The sequence below is a fragment of the Amborella trichopoda genome, chromosome 11 (genome assembly GCF_054954075.1).
Source record: "Amborella trichopoda isolate Santa Cruz 75 chromosome 11, AtrichopodaSantaCruz75HAP2 v2.0, whole genome shotgun sequence".
Taxonomy (NCBI): Eukaryota; Viridiplantae; Streptophyta; class Magnoliopsida; order Amborellales; family Amborellaceae; genus Amborella; species Amborella trichopoda.
In genome coordinates this window covers 2305272-2323658 of record NC_142346.1, presented here as the reverse complement: position 1 = coordinate 2323658, position 18387 = coordinate 2305272, and the positions used below count along the sequence as shown (strand labels likewise).

The window sequence follows — 18387 nt, the reverse complement described above, 5'->3', positions numbered from 1 at the left end:
TAGTGACATCACAGGGCGAGTCGTTACGTGCGATTTTGAACAGTGAATCACCTCTATTACGTCACGCGACTCGCGCGTGTCGCGAGTCGACACAGGAATCGGAGACCCCGTGTCGATTCTTCTGCAAAATCTAGATCCGTCCGATCCTAGAGGAGAATCAACGAGGAATCGAGCACCCCGTGTCAATTCTTTTGCAAAACCGAGAATCGTCCGATCCTAGAGGAGAATCGACGATTTTGAACCATGAATCGCCCCTATTACTTCATAAATCGTGATTCCAGCCACTTAATGATGTCACAGGGCAAGTCATTACCTGTAATTTTGAATAGTGAATCGCCCCTATTACGTTATAAATCACTATTCCAGCCGCTTAGTGAGTGATTTTGAACAGTGAATCGCCCCAATTACGTCATAAATTGCAATTCCAGTGAATCGCCCCTATTACGTTATAAATCGCGATTTACGTCATAAATCGTGATTCCAGCCGCTTAGTGACATACGACTACGGTAGGTCATAAATATATCATAAAAAAAAGAGAAGTTAGGTTTCTACTTATGTCTTTAGAAAAACTAAAATTTAACTTCATACAAAAAAAGAGAAAAAAAAGATAATAATATCATAATTTTTTTTAAAAAAATAATATCATAAAAAGAAGAAGAAGATAAGCATTTACTTTTGTCTTAAAAAAAAAACTAAAATTTATCTTCATAAAATAAATAAATAAATAAATAAATAAAGGTTTTTATTTTTGTCTTAAAATAAAACTAAAATGAAGAAAATAATATGATAAAAGAAATAAAGAAAATAAAAAATAATACAACAAGCAAAAAAAAAAAGGCTAATGTAACATCTTCTTTTTTTCTTGTCAAAAAAAAAGAAAAAGTAATACAATAAATATCATATTTTCTCGTAAAAAAAAAAATACAACAAGTATTTTTTGTCAAAAAAATAAAAGATATTTCTTAATACAACAAATTTTTTTTTAATACAAACTAGGAATAACTTATCTAATTATAATTTTTATTTTTATAATATGATAAGCTTTAACATAAATTTAGGATTATTAATTTTAAGATATGATTCATATACATTTGAAATATTTCTCTGTCTTTAACAATATCTTCCATTAAATTTATTCTAGAATTCTAAAAAATTATACTTTTAAAAATTTGAAGTGTTATTTCGAAAATTGATGCTCATTCGAATAATTTATATATTGATAATCAAATGTTTTATATATTTATTTGCATTATAAATCTTGTAATGTATTATTTTTCTTATAATTGTCAATAATACATTTTAAATTAAATAATATTATAAAATATTTTAAATTTGCCATTATTTATATAATAAAATATAAACCAACAATTTTCGTTGCAATATATAATATTATAGTTAGATAAGTTGTAATAATTTTGGATTATAGTTAGTTATGTTGTAATAATTTGGTTTTTTTTTTTTAGTGGATGAGGTTTTCTCGCCAATTCGAGATTTTAGTAGTCATTTTTTATCGATTTAATCTATTATTTATTGTAGTCTATGTATGATTATATACTTTATCCGTAGTAATTCTATGTTTTTTATTTTATGTGATGCAAATTTAATGGTTAACATAAGTTCATACAGAGAAAGAATATCTTGATTATTCACAAATTGATTAAAAATGACAGTTAATATTGTAATACCCATATTTCTTATTAGATTCTTAAAAAATAACATTTATAATGAATTATTTATAATTTTTTTGGATTTTTTAAGGCTTAATAGGACCGATTCGGTCAATTGCCGATCCGGATCGTCGATTCATAGATCCGGATGGGTTTTTGAGGTACCCGATCTGGGGCACTGATCCACTTTTAAAACCACTAGCTGCAACTATGGTTGTAGAAGATGGGGCTGCCAGATTTTAGCTGCTAGTTGAAGAAGGTGGGAACTCAAAACAATAAATATTTGATATCTGGAAATAAACCATAGCTACAACTGTAGTTGGAGAAGAAGTGGCTGTCAGGTTTTAGCGGCTAGTGTAGTTGGAGAAGATGTGGCTGCTAGGTTTTAGCGGCTAGTGTAGTTGGAGAAGATGTGGCTGCTAGGTTTTAGCGGCTAGTGTAGTTGGAGAAGATGTGGCTGCTAGGTTTTAGCTGCTAGTTTAAGAAGATGGACTGCTATGTGATTTCTGAGGTTTAAATATCTTGAGCTAATTCGGTTTTCAAAGCGAACTATTGGTGCCAAAAGATGGGACAACACCGTTTTAGCTTCTAATTGAAGAAAACTTTTTTTTTTATTGTGATTTATTAAGTGGTGAATGACGAGATTTTTGAGTAGCTAAAATCATGGAGAAATTGGCGGAAAAATTTCCTCCTATTACCGTTAAGGGCGTAATAGATTTTACACCTTTTAGCGAACGTAATAGATTTCATGATTTTTTTGGAGAAATCTCCAGTAATCCTTTTCCATTTCCTTACCATTAGAGACCGTTTGTATACCTGAAAATCTATTAAGTGACAATAGTTTACAAAGAATTATGATATTGGTACATTTAATCGTAAGGAAATAGAAAGAGATTATGCGATATTTCTTCAAAAATGGGGCATAATTAATCATAAAGAAATGAAAAGATATAACGCCGAGATTTCTTAAAAAATGAGGTACATAAGGAAATGGAAAGAGATTATATGTGATTTCTCTAAAAAAAATCAGGGGTCATGGAAAATCTATTACGACAGTGACGGGTAATTTTGGGAAATCTTTAAAAAAAATCTTTTATGTCCTCTCTCTTCATAATAACTAGGTGATCACTCCTTTTTAAGCTCGTCTCTTTATCTGACTGTCATATAAAAACAAAAATCATAAAAATAAAAATCACTAATCAGTGGTAAATTACATAACACAATCATAATAAAAAATTTCACACAATATAATGTGATTCCTCCCTTTTTAAGCTCCTCGCCTCAGAATGCATCAGCGTCAGATAAAAGCAAAAATAATAAAAATAAAAATCAGTAATCAATGATAAATTACACAACACAATCATAATAAAAAATTTCAAACAATATAATCCTCATAAGAGCTTACTAAAATCTCAATTGAAATAACATACTTCTTTAGTCTCCTCCAATACCTCAAAATTTTATACTACAATTATCAAACCTTCTAGTTTACTAATCAAATTTCTTCCCATTTTTTAGCTAGTACCCTATAGATTTTGAATTTAGTATCATAAATTTATTATTTATTTGAAATTATATAAAGAGACATTTAAAAGACTTCTATAAAAAATAAATAAACATAAAGCTTATCATAATAAAATCATGTCATTCCAATCATATTGTTCCAATGATTATCATGTTGAAACCAATGTCATGTTAGAAAACATGTGATTGCATATAAGTGCCAAAGTCACTTAAAATAAGTAGGAAATAGTGTCATGACTGTAAAATAGTACAAGTTATTGTTAAAAAATCTTTTTGGAATGATGTGATGATGATTTTAATTCAGTATTTTAGTGGAATTTTGTGACAAAAAAGAAGGAAATGATAATTCTGCATTTTAATATAATTTTTTAACAAAAAGGAAAGAAATGATCGTGTATAGGCACGTGTTGGTAAAATGTTGATAATGCATTTCCTATATTTCTTCCAGATATAGCCAAACAATAACAATGTATTTCCCAGGTTGCATCTAAATATTACCCAAACAGTAACAATCCATTTACAGGTTCCCAGGTTGCATCTAAATACTACCCAAACATTAACAATCCATTTACAGGTAATGTATTACGCAGTAATGTATTACGCGAGTAATATATTTGATAAACAATATATTTCCAGGTATCCAAACGGCCCTTAAGAAACTTATCAATATCAATCTCAATCCACATAATATGAGAATATCTCAATCCCACAAAATATGGAATTTCCTTATGTAGGTGATTTTGGATAGCACCAAAACCAATAATATGTACTACAAGTACATGGTGTGCACACACGCGTAGGTCTCGTGGTTGTTTGAGAGATGATTCCTCCGACTGTGTCCCACATTTGGACTAACCCGAGACGACGAGGAATCAAGCCTGACCAATAAAAATAGATTGTCTCACTGTCTTAAGAATTTCTGACACTAAAATTGCATCTCATGACAAAGTTTGGAGGTGAAACTTATTTTGATTGTTTAAAGTTACAATTTTATGCAAACCACACCCTTTGTTTAATTTTACTTTATACATATTTTTCATGTGTTTAAATTTTTTGTATTTTCTTTACTTTTTAAACAATTTTTGGTCTAGCCTGTATATTAGTCTGCTTTGGCCAGCTTTCCAGACCAGGTTTGGGTTACATGGACCCAGCCCATGGCCGGGTACGCAGCCGGAGTCCAGCAATCCTGCGCTAGATTGCGATGATTCATTTGATAAAACTCAATAATACCTGCATCTTAAGCTTTAATTTCTAAACCAGCGTTTCATTCATGAAAATGGCAAAAAACCTTAAGGGCCTGGTTTCTATGCGGTCAAGCCCGCATATGTAGAAATGTGCGCCTCTTAATAATCTATTTTTTAAATGGATTTCAAGGCTTAATTTTTAAAGACATGTAATCTATAACATTGAGATCATGAATATGAAAAAATAATAATAATTAAAAACTAGAAATAATAATTCTAGTAAGAAAATATTTGGACCGTTAATTTCTTTTGTTTTAGATGGAACACCTACTTGCATCCATATTTAAGATGAATGCTTTACACTTTGGGCGTGTGTTCTTTAAAAATAGGAGAATCCAATAAAAATATTAAAAAAATATTTAATGTGAAATAAATTACCAAAATACTGGGTAAAGCTTTCAGTGATACTTTGATCAATTTATATCTTGCAAATTATTTTTTATATATTTTTATTGGGTGAATCTAGATGAGAAGAATATAAATCTAAAATTTCACGTGTTTTAGATTTGTAAAAAAAATATTAAAATTCAATTATGAAATAAGGTTGTATCTGTCAAATTGGCATAAATTGAATCTAGGCTGTTGGTCTCTTATACAACTATAGGCCCACTAGCCTACGTTAGCATTTCCCTATATATATATATATGTGTGTGTGTGTACAGATTTGTTGGTGCTGTACTGACGTTTTGGGTTGGACACTTGATACTCAAACTAGATACCACACGTGTCGGTCTTCATGTAACACTCCCTAAAATTAATCTTAAGTGGGGTTTTATCAAAAGGAATAAGCATATAGTATACTCCAGAGAGAGTATAATATCTTTTAACAAAGGGTGCAGTTTGTATAAGGCCGAGGCTCTAAACAATCAAAGCTTCTGTCTTCAATTGGGTTCTAGAATATAAGGTAAAGACAAAAATCAACAACTACAAAAACTGACGAAGATTGTAGCAACAGTAGAAAGTAATAGGATTCGTATGCAATGACAGCAATTGTTCTACTACTGTTGTCGGAAGTCACCCAAGTAAATCCATTCACAGGCTTGGCCATAAGGTCCATAGCCGTAGGAAATTCAAGTCATGACAAACAAAACTTCCAAACACATACAAACTCGATCCACGGAAACCTGTTCTCTTTTATTCAGTCAATGCAGAGTTATATGCAATCATGAAAATTTAGATAAACAAAAGGCAAAACAGAATTCATTAGTTAGAACATGAATAAACAAAAATGCACATTTTCATCTAATACTGACCTTGAACAATGCCACGCACAAAAAATATTTTATGGAAAGTGTAAAAAAGGTCAAGTGTTGTTCTTCTCTAACTATAAAATTTAAAAGCTTCAAAAATAGTATAGATCGAGCAGATCTATGAAAAGTTGAAAATCTTGAAAATTGACCGTCCAAAATGCATTACAAGATGCACTATTTCCAAAACTTGAAATTCATTTTTTTCTCATGTCCATGCATCTTGTGGTTAAGATGATCAATTTGATGATTTTTTAGCATCAAAACAACCTTTTCTAGTGAAATTTTTGAAACGCAACTTAGTTTGATTGTTTAAAGTCTCAAACTTATATAAACTTTTCCCTTTAACAAAAGAAAAAGCTTATAGCTAACAGATTATTTGATAGAGAAATAAGAAATAAAATAAAACATACAACTCAAGAAAGAGCTGTCGAATTTTTGGGCAATTAGATCCAAGTATTTAAAAACTAAAATTCTAATTTTATATTTTATTTTTAATACAAGGAGGCAATCACTATTGATCGTCCGAGTTCAAATCATGTGATTATCAGTGTGTCATTGACAAAACTCAAAACTTTTTTTAAAAAAAATCCTCAAACTTTTTATGACATCCCAAACCATTCAATTTGACATTTAATAGCTAGTAGCAATTGTGATTTCCTTGTACCAAAGATAAATGTTCTCATTGCATACAATCCCAAAAGGAAATACTCAATCGTAATTCTAAAATGGATCATGCAGAAAAATTACTGTGTCTAGCCTAATTGCTAGGGGTGGCAACGAGCCCGACTTGGACCCGACCTCACCAGACCTGGACCCCAAAATATTTGGGGCTCGGACCTGACCCAAAAATTAAAATATCTATGCATTTAAATATATTTCATGTATTGGGACCCATAAAATATTACTAGACCCAGACTCAAATCCAGTCGAACTATATTGGACATGGACTGGGACCCAAATAGTATTCGACTCCAAGATTTGGATCCAAATCCAACACGTTAGGTCCAATTTTTGGATCCCTACCCGGATCCAAATTGGATACCCCTTGGGTCCAGGTCCGGGTCCATTGCCACCCCTACAAACTGCCGAAGGAGGTAAGTGTACAGTGCGCTCCCACAAGAATACATGTTCATTTTTTAGCTGTATCACGGTAAGAGAAGCATGATTTTGAACTTTGGACATTAGTGCCTACAGAATAAAGCCAAGAGGCCAGAGTCCTTCTAGGAAGACTCATTATCAAACAAAGAGCCCCCACCATGTAATGTAATATGTCCAAGATTGCTTACTACTTCACACATTTTGTCTACACCATGTAGTTCACTTTTATGGCTTCCATTTATGATGGGTACGTTAAACCTACTAAAAGAATCATGCTAAAATCCGAAGCCAGCAAATTCTTCTTGGCTAAAGTCCCAAAGGCGTTACTTTTGCCATGGGACCCGTGCCTCAAAAGAAATTAAATTCCAAGACAAAGGATAAGATGGATGCCATGGTGCTCTCTATGGACCTCCTATGTTCGTGGCGGTGCCAAATCCCCTCTTAAAAAAGAAAAAAGATGATGGTAAATTTATAAGTAAAAATATTATTTATTTTCTTATGTAGCCATTGCATGTGTGGCCCTTTCATAGGGATTTCATAAGATGAGAACATTTACATTTGGTACAAAGAGGTCACAATTATTTACAACCATCCAATGTAAAATCTGAGAGCCTGAGTTTGTCATAAAGTTTAATAAAAAAATTTTGAAGCGTGTGTACATCTTGGTGAGACGCACCTAATAAAAAAATGAAAAATAAATAATTCGTAAATTAAATTGACCAAAATACCCTCAAATTGTTTTAAGGGTATTTTGGTCAATTTATTTATTACAAATTATTTTTTTTTATTTTTTATTAGATTCACCTATTTTTTAAGAATACATGCTTAAAATTTCAAATTATTTGTATTAGTAGAAAAAACTTAAAATTCAAATGCAAAATGAGGTCATGACCGTCACATCGACCTAGATTCAATATGGACAGTTGGGCTCCTATGAGCACATATGCTCATATGAGTTAGTAGACTAATCTCACATTTATATATATATATATATATATATATATATATATATATATACACACACACACACTTACAAGAACGAATTTTTATAGTATTTCACTCATAGCTCATCACCATTCAAAGTCTATCATACAGTCACAGTTGTCTGATATTATATGAATTTTAATAGTCTAACTATATATCGGATTCCAAATTTCAGGTCAACCTTACAGCACATTTTTTGAACCGTCTATTTTCAAGATTTTCATATGTTTATGGATCTACTTGATTTGGACCATTTTTTAAATTTAAAATTCTATAATTAAATATGAAATTAGATATGAAACTGCATTCTCAAGTTATCTATGAAACTGCATTCTCAAGTTATTATATCAAAATCACATTTGTGATAAAATTTAGGGGTGCTCCTTAATTGAAATGTTTAAGGTAGCAACCTTATACAAACCACATCCAAAGATAAACAGTCTCTTAGTAGAGAATCCCGTATTTCATTGGGCGGTAGTTTAAAGTTGCACCCCAAATATTGCAGGAAAAATGTAATTCTAATGCCAAAAAAAACCTATTTTTACTGATTTTTTAATGCGTCCTCTTTTGCACCCCAAATATTGCACCCCTACCTGTCTTAAAGAGTTTCCTCTTTCTTTTCTTTTTTTATGGGTGAGCCGCTACCCGTTTCTTGAAATCATTACCGATTTTTTAATGCGTTAGGTGAAAATGAAAGCCTAGAGGCAAGTGCATTTCCAACTAGTTTAAGGTGGAGCATTACAATTGGTAACTCCCATGTTAGCCCCAAATTTCAGATTAAAAACCCAAAATTCAGATTAAAAAGTCCTCCCATGTTAGCCCTATGCCCAAGGTAGTAAGTGTACAATATATGATCTCTTGGGAGGAAAGCATACACACTAAAATCTTAGACTCCACAATTAAAATTTTCATTCACATGGAATCTTTCTCTCTTTATATTAATTTTCATTTGATTGAGAGGACGGGGCATTTTGAAAAATGGCTTGAGACATCCATATGGATCTAGCACTAATAAATTATATAAAGAGACCATTTAGAGGTCACAATCAGGCATATATCTATCAAGTTTTCAATCGGGTAGTTGTATGTATGTCATTAACTAGATTGAAAGTTCTATTCTTTTTTTTTTTTTTTAATTTCACAACATAACCCAAACTTTTCGATTTGACATCTACCTGCTAAAATTGATAGTGACCTATAACAATGGTAAATGGTCTCACAATATACCATCCTCTTTCTAATTCATGCTAGATATCTAATTCATGCTAGATACACATAAATCAAGACCTATGCATTGCCTGTAGTCAAGTATCCCAGTAAGAAGACTAAAACCAACTAAAAGGCATTCCAATGAATCAACACACCTGATATGATCAATCACCTGGTTTTGACTTTACAAACACACACACACACTCTCTCTCTCTCTCTCTCTCTCTCTCTCCCCATTCACTTAAACCTGTGTGGGAAACTGAAACCATCCTTGAGTTGGCCCACATTAGCAAGAGGCAGTATTTTGGCAACATTGGCAATGGCCTTATTTTCCTCTTGTGTGCCACCCATAAATCAAGACACACATGCATGCATGGCCTGTAGTCAAATATCCCAGTAAGAAGACTAAAACCAACTAAAAGGCATTCCAATGAATCAACACACCTGATATGATCAATCACCTGGTTTTGACTTTACCAACATTCTCTCTCTCTCTCCCTCTCTCTCTCTCTCTCTCTCTATCTATCTCTCTCTCTCTCTCTCTCCATTCACTTAAACCTGTGTAGGAAACTGAAACCATCCTTGATTTGGCCCACATTAGCAAGAGGCTGTATTTTGGCAACATTGGCAATGGCCTTATTTTCCTCTGGTGTGCCACCCTCTAAGAATGCAGCCATCACCTTGCCATCTTTGAACCAATATGTACCAAACTTTGGTTTGGGGACCAAGGGATAATTGTCACCAAAGAACAAAGGCTCCCCCACATTGTCACCATAGAATTGCCATGACAGGTCGAAGGCTCGTGAATAGAAGTACGGCAAGTAGTCATACTCGGGAATCTGTTCATTCTCCTTGCTTGCCTTAATAGCCTGCAAAAAGTGTGGCAAAAGCCAGCTGAGAAATTGAGCATTTTGCTTGTGGAAAATGAAGAACAAGAGAGAGAGAGAGAGAGAGAGAGAGAGAGAGAGAGAGAGAGAGAGAGAGAGAGAGAGAGAGAGAGAGAGAGAGAGAGAGAGAGAGAGAGAGAGAGAGAGAGAGAGGTCATTGTTTGCTCCACCATAGAATATCCCCCACATATTCAACCTATTGTTAAACCTCTAATCTTTCAGTATAACTGAAGCCATTAGAGATTTTCTTTTATGCTTTTTACCTTCACAGCTTGTTCTGCCGACTTCCTTGCATGATCTACGTGCTCCACTCTCCTCATGTCACCATACATTTTCATCGGAAAAGTTGCAACATCACCAATGGCATAAACCCCAGGCTCACTTGTTTTGAAAAATCCATCGGTCTAAATCCGTTCAATAACCATAATCAGATAACCAAGAATAAGTCATTATTATATGATAATTACCTATAAAAACTTGCCTTTAAGATAGTACAAGATAATACGTATTGATGCAAGAATCTAAAAAGTCAGCAATATATCATAACATCAAATTTAATTAGCTTCAAGAGGCATTAAAGACATAAGACCACTCATATGGGTACAAGCAGAAGCACTGAGCTATGGCATTTAGTCAATGACATGTACACACATCGATGGTAGGCATATGGTATTTGATACACCTCAGGACATCCACCATCCACTGTATACCATGGATGTGGAGATTAACTGTACCACGCCGATGATTGTTCCTGTTGGCCAGACTACAGTTGATTCCCACCATCTATTATCTCAATCGGATGGTGGATGCCCCGATATTGTATCCTATGCAATACAACTTTGCATGGTGAATTTTCCAATTATGCTTATTCTCCAATTTTTTTTTTGGTTGAACATTAACTTTGCATGCCACATTTTTCCTTTTTCCATTTGTGCAGGTGTTAATGTGCATTAAGAAAACAAACCTTGATTCCACCTTTTTCCTCTTCTAGCTGGTCCTTGAAAAGAGATATGAGTGGCCTTGCTCCAATACCAACAACAACAATGTCAGCATCGAGCTCTCTACCATCCTTCAATTTCACTGTCTTGACCTGAACAAGGTATATTTCAAGTCAAGCACAAAAAAATGACATACCCCAAGAGCGAAAATTAGGAACCGGTTTAAATTTGGCATTTGGACTATGGGTTTAGGTACTCCAAGTCTACATCAACTGTCTGATTCAAATGGATGGTTGGTTATAGCTGAAGTGGAGATCACGAGTACATTCACCAGAGAACAATTAATATCTAATCATTTGTAAACAAGCACACAGCAGATGTAACTTGGAGTAGGGATCATAGTCCATTAGATTATTGTATTTACTTAAAAATTTTGTTGTGTATCTTACGGTTCCATCTGCATGTGACTCAAATCCAACAGCTCTTGTTCCCTTGATGAGTGTTACTCCCTTGTGTTTGTAGTGACCCTCATAAAAGTGAGCTAATTCAGCGGTGAAGAGACGGGGCACTACAAGAAAGATACACTTCTAAACAGAAGATCTAAAAGTGAAAATGAAGCCCACCACTGACTTTAAAAACTATAAGATTTTGTTTGATGAAAGAAAACCACAATATTTACTTGTGACCGTCAATGTTTACAAGAAATATCATAAGAGACAAAGCAGCTTTTGTTACAAAAGACACATAAATACATGCATACATACAGCATTGTGTATATGTATGTATGTATGTGTATACGGAGAGAGAGAGAGAGAGTACTAATTTCTAACAGGGTATGGGACAAGTTGCAACTTACAAAACCATGGTTCAGGGTAGACAATTGTGACATCATAATTGTGCATTCTCAGTACAGCTCCCAGCTCAAGACCTATGTATCCTCCACCAACAACCACAGCTTTTCCATTCTTATTTGCCCCTACTGCTTTTCTAAGTTCACTTGCATCTTCAATTTCTCTCAAATAAAATATGTTTTTGGCATTAGCACCTTGATTGGACAACCTTATTACCTGCAAATGTAATAAAAAGACCAATACAGGGAAAAGTTCATAAAACTCAGAAAGCAAGATGATGAATTCAAACAGTGGATTTTCCACAATTAGCAGATCAAGACACTACATAGCTTTGACAACAGATCTAATGAGATAGTAGCTCATGAGATGTAATTAAATTTCTTTCTTTCAGTATAGGAACACATTGACATACAAGAGAAAATGAGCAAATAACAGAAAATAACACACACTTTCGCTGTAAGGTATCATGTTGTTGTTGGAAAGGAAAAAAACAACCATATTGTTTTCCCTTTATAGGTTATATATTAAAAGAAACTTACTGAAGATCCAGTTGCAATTATCAAAGTCTCATATTTGAAGACAGCTTGAGCTGCAGTTGTAAGAGTTTTCTCGGCTATATTTACTTTGGTTACCTCGGTACCAAGAATGAGTTTTATGCCTGCAGGAACCCATTGGAAATAAAATATTAGGGCATCCGTGAAGCTCAGGAACCCACATAATTGTTAGTGCAGTCATGGGGTTCTATAAGACTCTCAATTCAAATTTAATATCAACATAATGGAAAGCCAAAAGCATATTAAGAAGTGACAACCTTTCTCGCTGTACCATTCAGGAAGTAATCTCTCGCCCCCGCTTCCAACGCAAACATGGAACCCAGGAAGATCCACTGCTCCTGAATATGCATACAGGGAAAAAGTTGAGCAGCCCATAATGATCTACTCAGTAAAAGATCGTGGCATAATTGACGGATCACAATTCACATGGCTTGTTATAGAAGAGTGATGATTGATGATGTTTCTAGAGATAAGGTTAAACATGCACCAGATTCATCAGACCTTTAATGATATAAGCCAAAAGAAGCAACAAACTTGAAGTTACAGAAAATGCGAGTAAGAATGTCTAGAAACATGACAAGTTAAAAATAATAATCAAATGCCTTATCTTACAAGAATGTTGCATTTAGAACATCAACATGCACCACATTTGTGCCTTAAATTACCCCAAAAGACGAAAGCATCTTCTGAGAACCACAAAACTGGTATAGAAATTTTTAGTTTACATGAGGCAGCTAGTTACCTTCTTGGCAAGGCTAACTCATATTGCATGACAAACAAAAATAAGTGATGCAATAATGATCTAAACGCTGTGCTAATGCATCATTTAAAAGTCAGGGACATTGATGATGCTGCAATTTCTAACATTTGAATGCACACATCAGCTGGAATTAAAAGTATGTTGTCTCAACTTGATGCAAATAAAATAAGGCAAATTCAACTAATAGCCACACAAATCAAATAGACATTAAAGTATGAATACTGCATAATCAGCAATATTAGTACTTCTCTTTTTAAATGATAGTTAACAGGCATGAATGCTTACAAACTCTTCAAGTTCAAAGGTTTTCCCATACCTTCAGGAAAAAGATAGCCCTTGCTAAGTGCTGGACGTTCATAAGGAGCCACCTGTAAAGTTTGTCAAGTGCATATTAGATCTAGATGAAGCTCACAGCAGGAAGAAGCATGTATCACGGAACAACAGCACCACCACCACAAGACCATGTGGAAAACAACAGCAGGTTCACATTAATATAAACCAGATATATTTTCATAAAAGGGACTTCATGTGGATTAAGTGTTTCTTTGCAGTTGAACAGAATAACAATCTAGACGAACTTTTCATAAGACTAGCCCTTCAAACATGCTGTGAATTAGAGAATTTACCCATGCTGAAATGGTTGGTCTATAAGATGAATTAAGCATATCTATGTCATTCAAATATTATTTGTTCTCTGTGCATAAAGTGCACAAAATCAACAATATTCAGCTGTTCCACTGATTACGGATACATGCCCATAATGCAGATGTCAACCTAAACATAGTATTTTAGAGAAACTGATTAAAGCTCAAATTCTCTATAACCTTAAGCTGAATAAATAAAGGCCCTCAGAAGGAAAACTGTGGGAAAAAGAAAAAGAGAGATGGAAAGATATCCTTCCATAGAGATGACTAACTAGGAAATGATGGGCATACAACTCATTAATTATATAAAGATCCCATTTCAACCCTCAACGTCATCCAGACCGACTTAGTCACCACAAAATTGAGAGATGTGCACCTCACCCGTACCAACTTAGTCTCGACAAAATTGGAAGGTGTGGACGTACAAGAACACTGGAAGACATAAATTTTACTCTGAAGAATATACTTCATCATGTACTAATTTGAAGCAACTAACAATATTCTTTTTCTTTTAATCATAAAAGGATTACTCAGTCAAGCATAAGCAATGAGAGAATCATCACCACTTGCCCAAACACCACAGAAGAAGATAGTGCCCAACTAAACTAGAAACAAATAAAAAGAAAAAACCACTGCACTCAACAGTAGCCCTTGTTGACAAATTCAACTAAAAATTTCAAACGCCTACCGACTCTTTGGATATGATTGCCAGGTCGCCAGGGCGAAGTCCTTGTTTAACAAACTCCCTAGCAGCATATCCCTGCAATCACAGTGGAAAAGATCAAATTGCTACTGGAAAATTATTGCGTCAATAAAAGTATAATAGTGTGCATTATCTTTTTTTATAGAGTTTACACCAGGAAACAGAAACTGAAAACTGAAGCATGTAAAAATAAAATAAAATAAAATAAAATAAAATGAAATCTAGATTTCAGAAATCATTCTTCACAGTATTCTAGACCATTTAGCAACACTATGCCTAGTCGTCCTGGAAATAAGTTCAAAATCAAAATATCCATATAAGGCAAGAAGACGAAGAAAGAAGCGTCCCTCACAATAAAAATAATCTACAAGGATTTTTGTATTAAGTGACAAACAAACTATTGCCGTAAAATGCTAAAAGTAGCATTTGGAAGTTTAATAACAAGTATATTAAGTTGGAAATTAAGACACTCGTAATCAGAATCCGAAAACCACCTCAGAATAATTTTAGAAAGGCCACAAGTTTGCTTGATTAAATTGTTAATTTCAAGAAATCATTTAAAAAATTCATGGGTTTCCAAATTATAGAATTTGGTTCTCAAGTGACTTTAATAGAAATTTTGCAAAGGGTAGTATCTTATAAATATTAGAGTTTTTTGAATTAAAAAAATTACAAAAACAAGCTAACGAAAGTGGTAACTGGAAAGATAATGAGTTACAGCATGCAAATGGAATCGAGGATCATTCTAAGTGGATCATAATTATCAAATGTGATATCAGACATGTATAATTCTCAAATACGACAAAAATCTAATTACCAAAATAGAAAAATAAACAGAGTTTCTTAGAGAAAAGAGTTACAAAGGAAGGACGAAAAAGCAGAGAATATAAACGAGAAACAAAAACAGGAAATATTTGCTGCTCCTACAACTCGAGCACAAATCAAATTATTGTAAAAATATCCTTACAACCACTAAAATGAACACTTTCTTTCATACAAGTCACCATACTAATGATGATCCAGAAAAAGTTCAGCAATGGTTCTACTAAACCAAAAAAATGTCGAAAAGGCGTCATCCTTAAATCCAAGCGTACACAGTCAAGTCAGCAAACTAATTCTTACAAAACCCAAACCCCAGAAAAATCATCACTGCGATAACATTCAGACTGCATTTGTGAAAATCTTGTGTATTTGTAGCTCTATGGAATCATTTATGCACAATCATGCAGCATCATGGCCACTAGAAACCAGTGCTTTGAAACACTCGTCGGGCCAGGTACGCAGCCCTAGCCTGAGGCAAGTTAATCACGCAAGTCCCCTATATTGTACAGCGCAAAAGCCCGTGAAAAATATTAAATAACGAAATAAAAGTAGCAAAGGTTAAAGGGCAATGATTCCATGCAATTGTAAAGGTTAAGGGGCAATAATTTCATGCAACTGTTGTATCGATGCAACAACTTTAAAAAACTGTAATATGATGCAACAACTTTAAAAAACTATCTTATGGCCGTTTGTCTGATCCAAATTTTGAAACATACACTCTTTTCAGAACCAAAAGAAACCTAAAAACTCAAATAAGCTTTAAAAAGTATATAAAAAAATACATTAAACAACTGATTTCTAGTCAGGAACATTTTAAAAAATCCAAAAAAGGGAAAATAAAAAATACGGAATATGGCAAAAATATAAAAAGCACGTAGCAATCATTGTCATACAACAATCCTATATTTTTCTACATTGTTTAGGATTTTTTTTTTTACGTAACTTGAGTTGTACTTAAAACTCGGGACGAAGCCGCCCAAGTCCGAGTCCGAGTGCGCCTAGACTCGGCCAAGTCTTGAAACACTAGAAAAATCAAATCCTTGGATTCATTTCTTTTCAGCAAATTCTTACTAGAAAAATCCAAATTTGCAAGTAATTCTTCTACTTTAAATTATTGCAACGAAAGTCAGAGCATTTTCACCCCAAAAGTTTCACAGAATGAAAACAGAGAAACTGCAAAGCTTGATTCGAAAGCAAATAAAAGATTACAACGGGAGCAGAGTTTTTTCCATTAAAGAATTCCACAGAACAAAAGATCAGGAAACAAAATTACATAAACCAAGTCTCAGTAACTCAAATAGAATGAAAAGATCACGAGCGGTGGAACTTACTGCTGAAACTCCTCCTCCAAGGATCACGTACTTGAAGGAATGAGTTTCCATTGCTCTTGCACCGAAGCTTCTTAGTTCAAAACCAGCTAAAATAGAAGGCTTTAAGCTACTTCTCTCCAATTGAGCTTAGTCTCTGCAATTGAGATCAGGATTTGAAAATCAGTAGATAGCGAGAGGGCTTTGAGCTTAAGCTTTTCTCTATTTCAAACCATAGAGATAGAAAGAGATGCAGAGAGAACAGAGCTTGATTATGCTCTGCAATTGAGATTAGGATTTGAATACAGTACAGAGAGAAAATTGAACGTAAGATCTTTTCTGAATCTGAGGGATTTGAAACCAGAGAGAGAGAGAGAGAGATTTGAACTAAAGCTTTTTTCAGGGATTTGAAATTAGAACGAGAGAGAGAGATTTGACTTTTAAGCTTCTTTCAGGGATTTGAAACTAGCGAGAGAGAGATTTGAACTTTAAGCTTTTTTAGGGATTTGAAACTAGAGAGAAAGAGAGAGAGATTTGAACTTAAGCTTATTGAGGGATTTGAAACCAGAGAGAGAGATTTGAGCTTAACCTTAGAGAGAGAGGAAAAGGAAAATGAAAGGAACGAGCATTCGGCGCCCATTTATAGTAAAAAGTATACCTGGTCATGGCAGGCTGGCCATGCATTGGCTGACCAACAATTTTGGTAAAAGGACAGTAAAGAAAATGAGGCGACCGCTATTGTCACCAACCCTTTTAATATTCCCACCCAAGAAATTAGTACCTTCATAAAAAAAATTTGAAACTTTTTGATACCGTTCAAGTATCGTGTTTGATAAAAAAATTGAATTTCAAATAAAACTTTAAGGAACTGTTCGAGTTCCAATCTTGCTTTAAAAACAATGTTCGAGGAAATTTTTTTTTTTTATGAACCTCTTATATAAAATGTATATATTTTATTGTATAATATACAATATAATTTATTGTATAATATATAATATATTTTATTATATATTATATTTTAGTTATATAATAGACATTTATAATATTATATAATAAAAACATATACAATATATAATATTATATATATATGTATTATATAATAAAATAAATAAAAATACAATATTATGTTATATATATATTATTTTATGTATATTATATAAAAAAATAAAAATTAATAAAATAATTCACTATATAATATATCTTATATAATACAAATATATATCAATAAAATCAATATAAAATACATTGTATTATATTTTACATCACGTTATATATGATATATGTATATATTTTATGGTATAATATATAATATATTTTATTATATAATATAGTTTATTATATATCATATTTTATTTATGTAATAGATACTTATAATATTATATAATAAAAATATAAATTAATAGAATAAATATAAAATACAATGTATAATATACTATATTATTATTATTATTATTATTATTATTATTATTATTATATTAAAAAATATATAAAACACAAATATCATATATTATAGTATGCTATAAATATTATATATTACATATTTATATTTAAATTATTATCAATGTAAATATAAATATAAGATATTTATCATATATCTCAGGAGTTATCATATGCAGAAACTATGAACTTCTTAACTTCTCAAATAGGTTATCAGACACTGAAACTATGACCTTCTTAAGTAACTTTTAATTTACAATTATTTAAGAACTTCCAACTTACAATTCATAAACTTGCTTCTCGTTATCAAACAGGCCCCAACTGTGTTGGAAAAAAATTGTATAATGTTGCAACATTAAAATCTAGATTGCATGAATATGAAAAAAATGGACCTCAAAAAATATATCGAAAGAGATTGTTTTAATGTTTAAAAACTCTCTAGTTGATCATCTCAACATCGAGATTGCATGAATATGAAAAAAAAAAATAGAGTTTAAAAAATAGTGC

At 32.7% G+C, this 18387-nt stretch overlaps 1 protein-coding gene across 5 annotated transcripts; it reads right to left on the bottom strand.

The window, feature by feature from the left end:
- Positions 1-9119: 9119 nt before the first annotated feature.
- On the bottom strand, positions 9120-17140 carry LOC18441365 (monodehydroascorbate reductase). Of its 5 annotated transcripts, none has more exons than XM_088851978.1 (11): positions 17033-17140; positions 16468-16600; positions 14300-14371; positions 13284-13335; positions 12465-12545; positions 12193-12311; positions 11659-11869; positions 11252-11370; positions 10829-10954; positions 10128-10268; positions 9120-9846 (listed from the first exon to the last, which is right to left on the bottom strand). In XM_088851978.1, the coding sequence occupies exons 2-11, from the start codon at positions 16516-16518 to the stop codon at positions 9526-9528; spliced, it is 1293 nt and encodes a 430-aa protein (XP_088708104.1). In that variant the 5' UTR covers positions 16519-16600; positions 17033-17140; the 3' UTR covers positions 9120-9525. The 5 variants fall into 5 exon arrangements, with proteins under 5 accessions (XP_088708104.1, XP_088708106.1, XP_088708108.1 ...); XM_088851980.1 differs by having other exon boundaries at positions 17102-17136; XM_088851982.1 differs by having other exon boundaries at positions 16984-17035.
- Positions 17141-18387: the final 1247 nt, after the last annotated feature.

Bases quoted from the DNA above. Each gene is read 5' to 3' on its own strand.
- LOC18441365 (XM_088851978.1), bottom strand. From the start codon at position 16,518: ATGGAAACTCATTCCTTCAAGTACGTGATCCTTGGAGGAGGAGTTTCA. The intron at 10,955-11,251 runs GTAAGATACACA...TACCTTGTTCAG, and splicing joins AGTCACATGCAGATGGAACC to GTCAAGACAGTGAAATTGAA. The intron at 10,269-10,828 runs GTTTGTTTTCTT...GAACGGATTTAG, and splicing joins AGGAAAAAGGTGGAATCAAG to ACCGATGGATTTTTCAAAAC.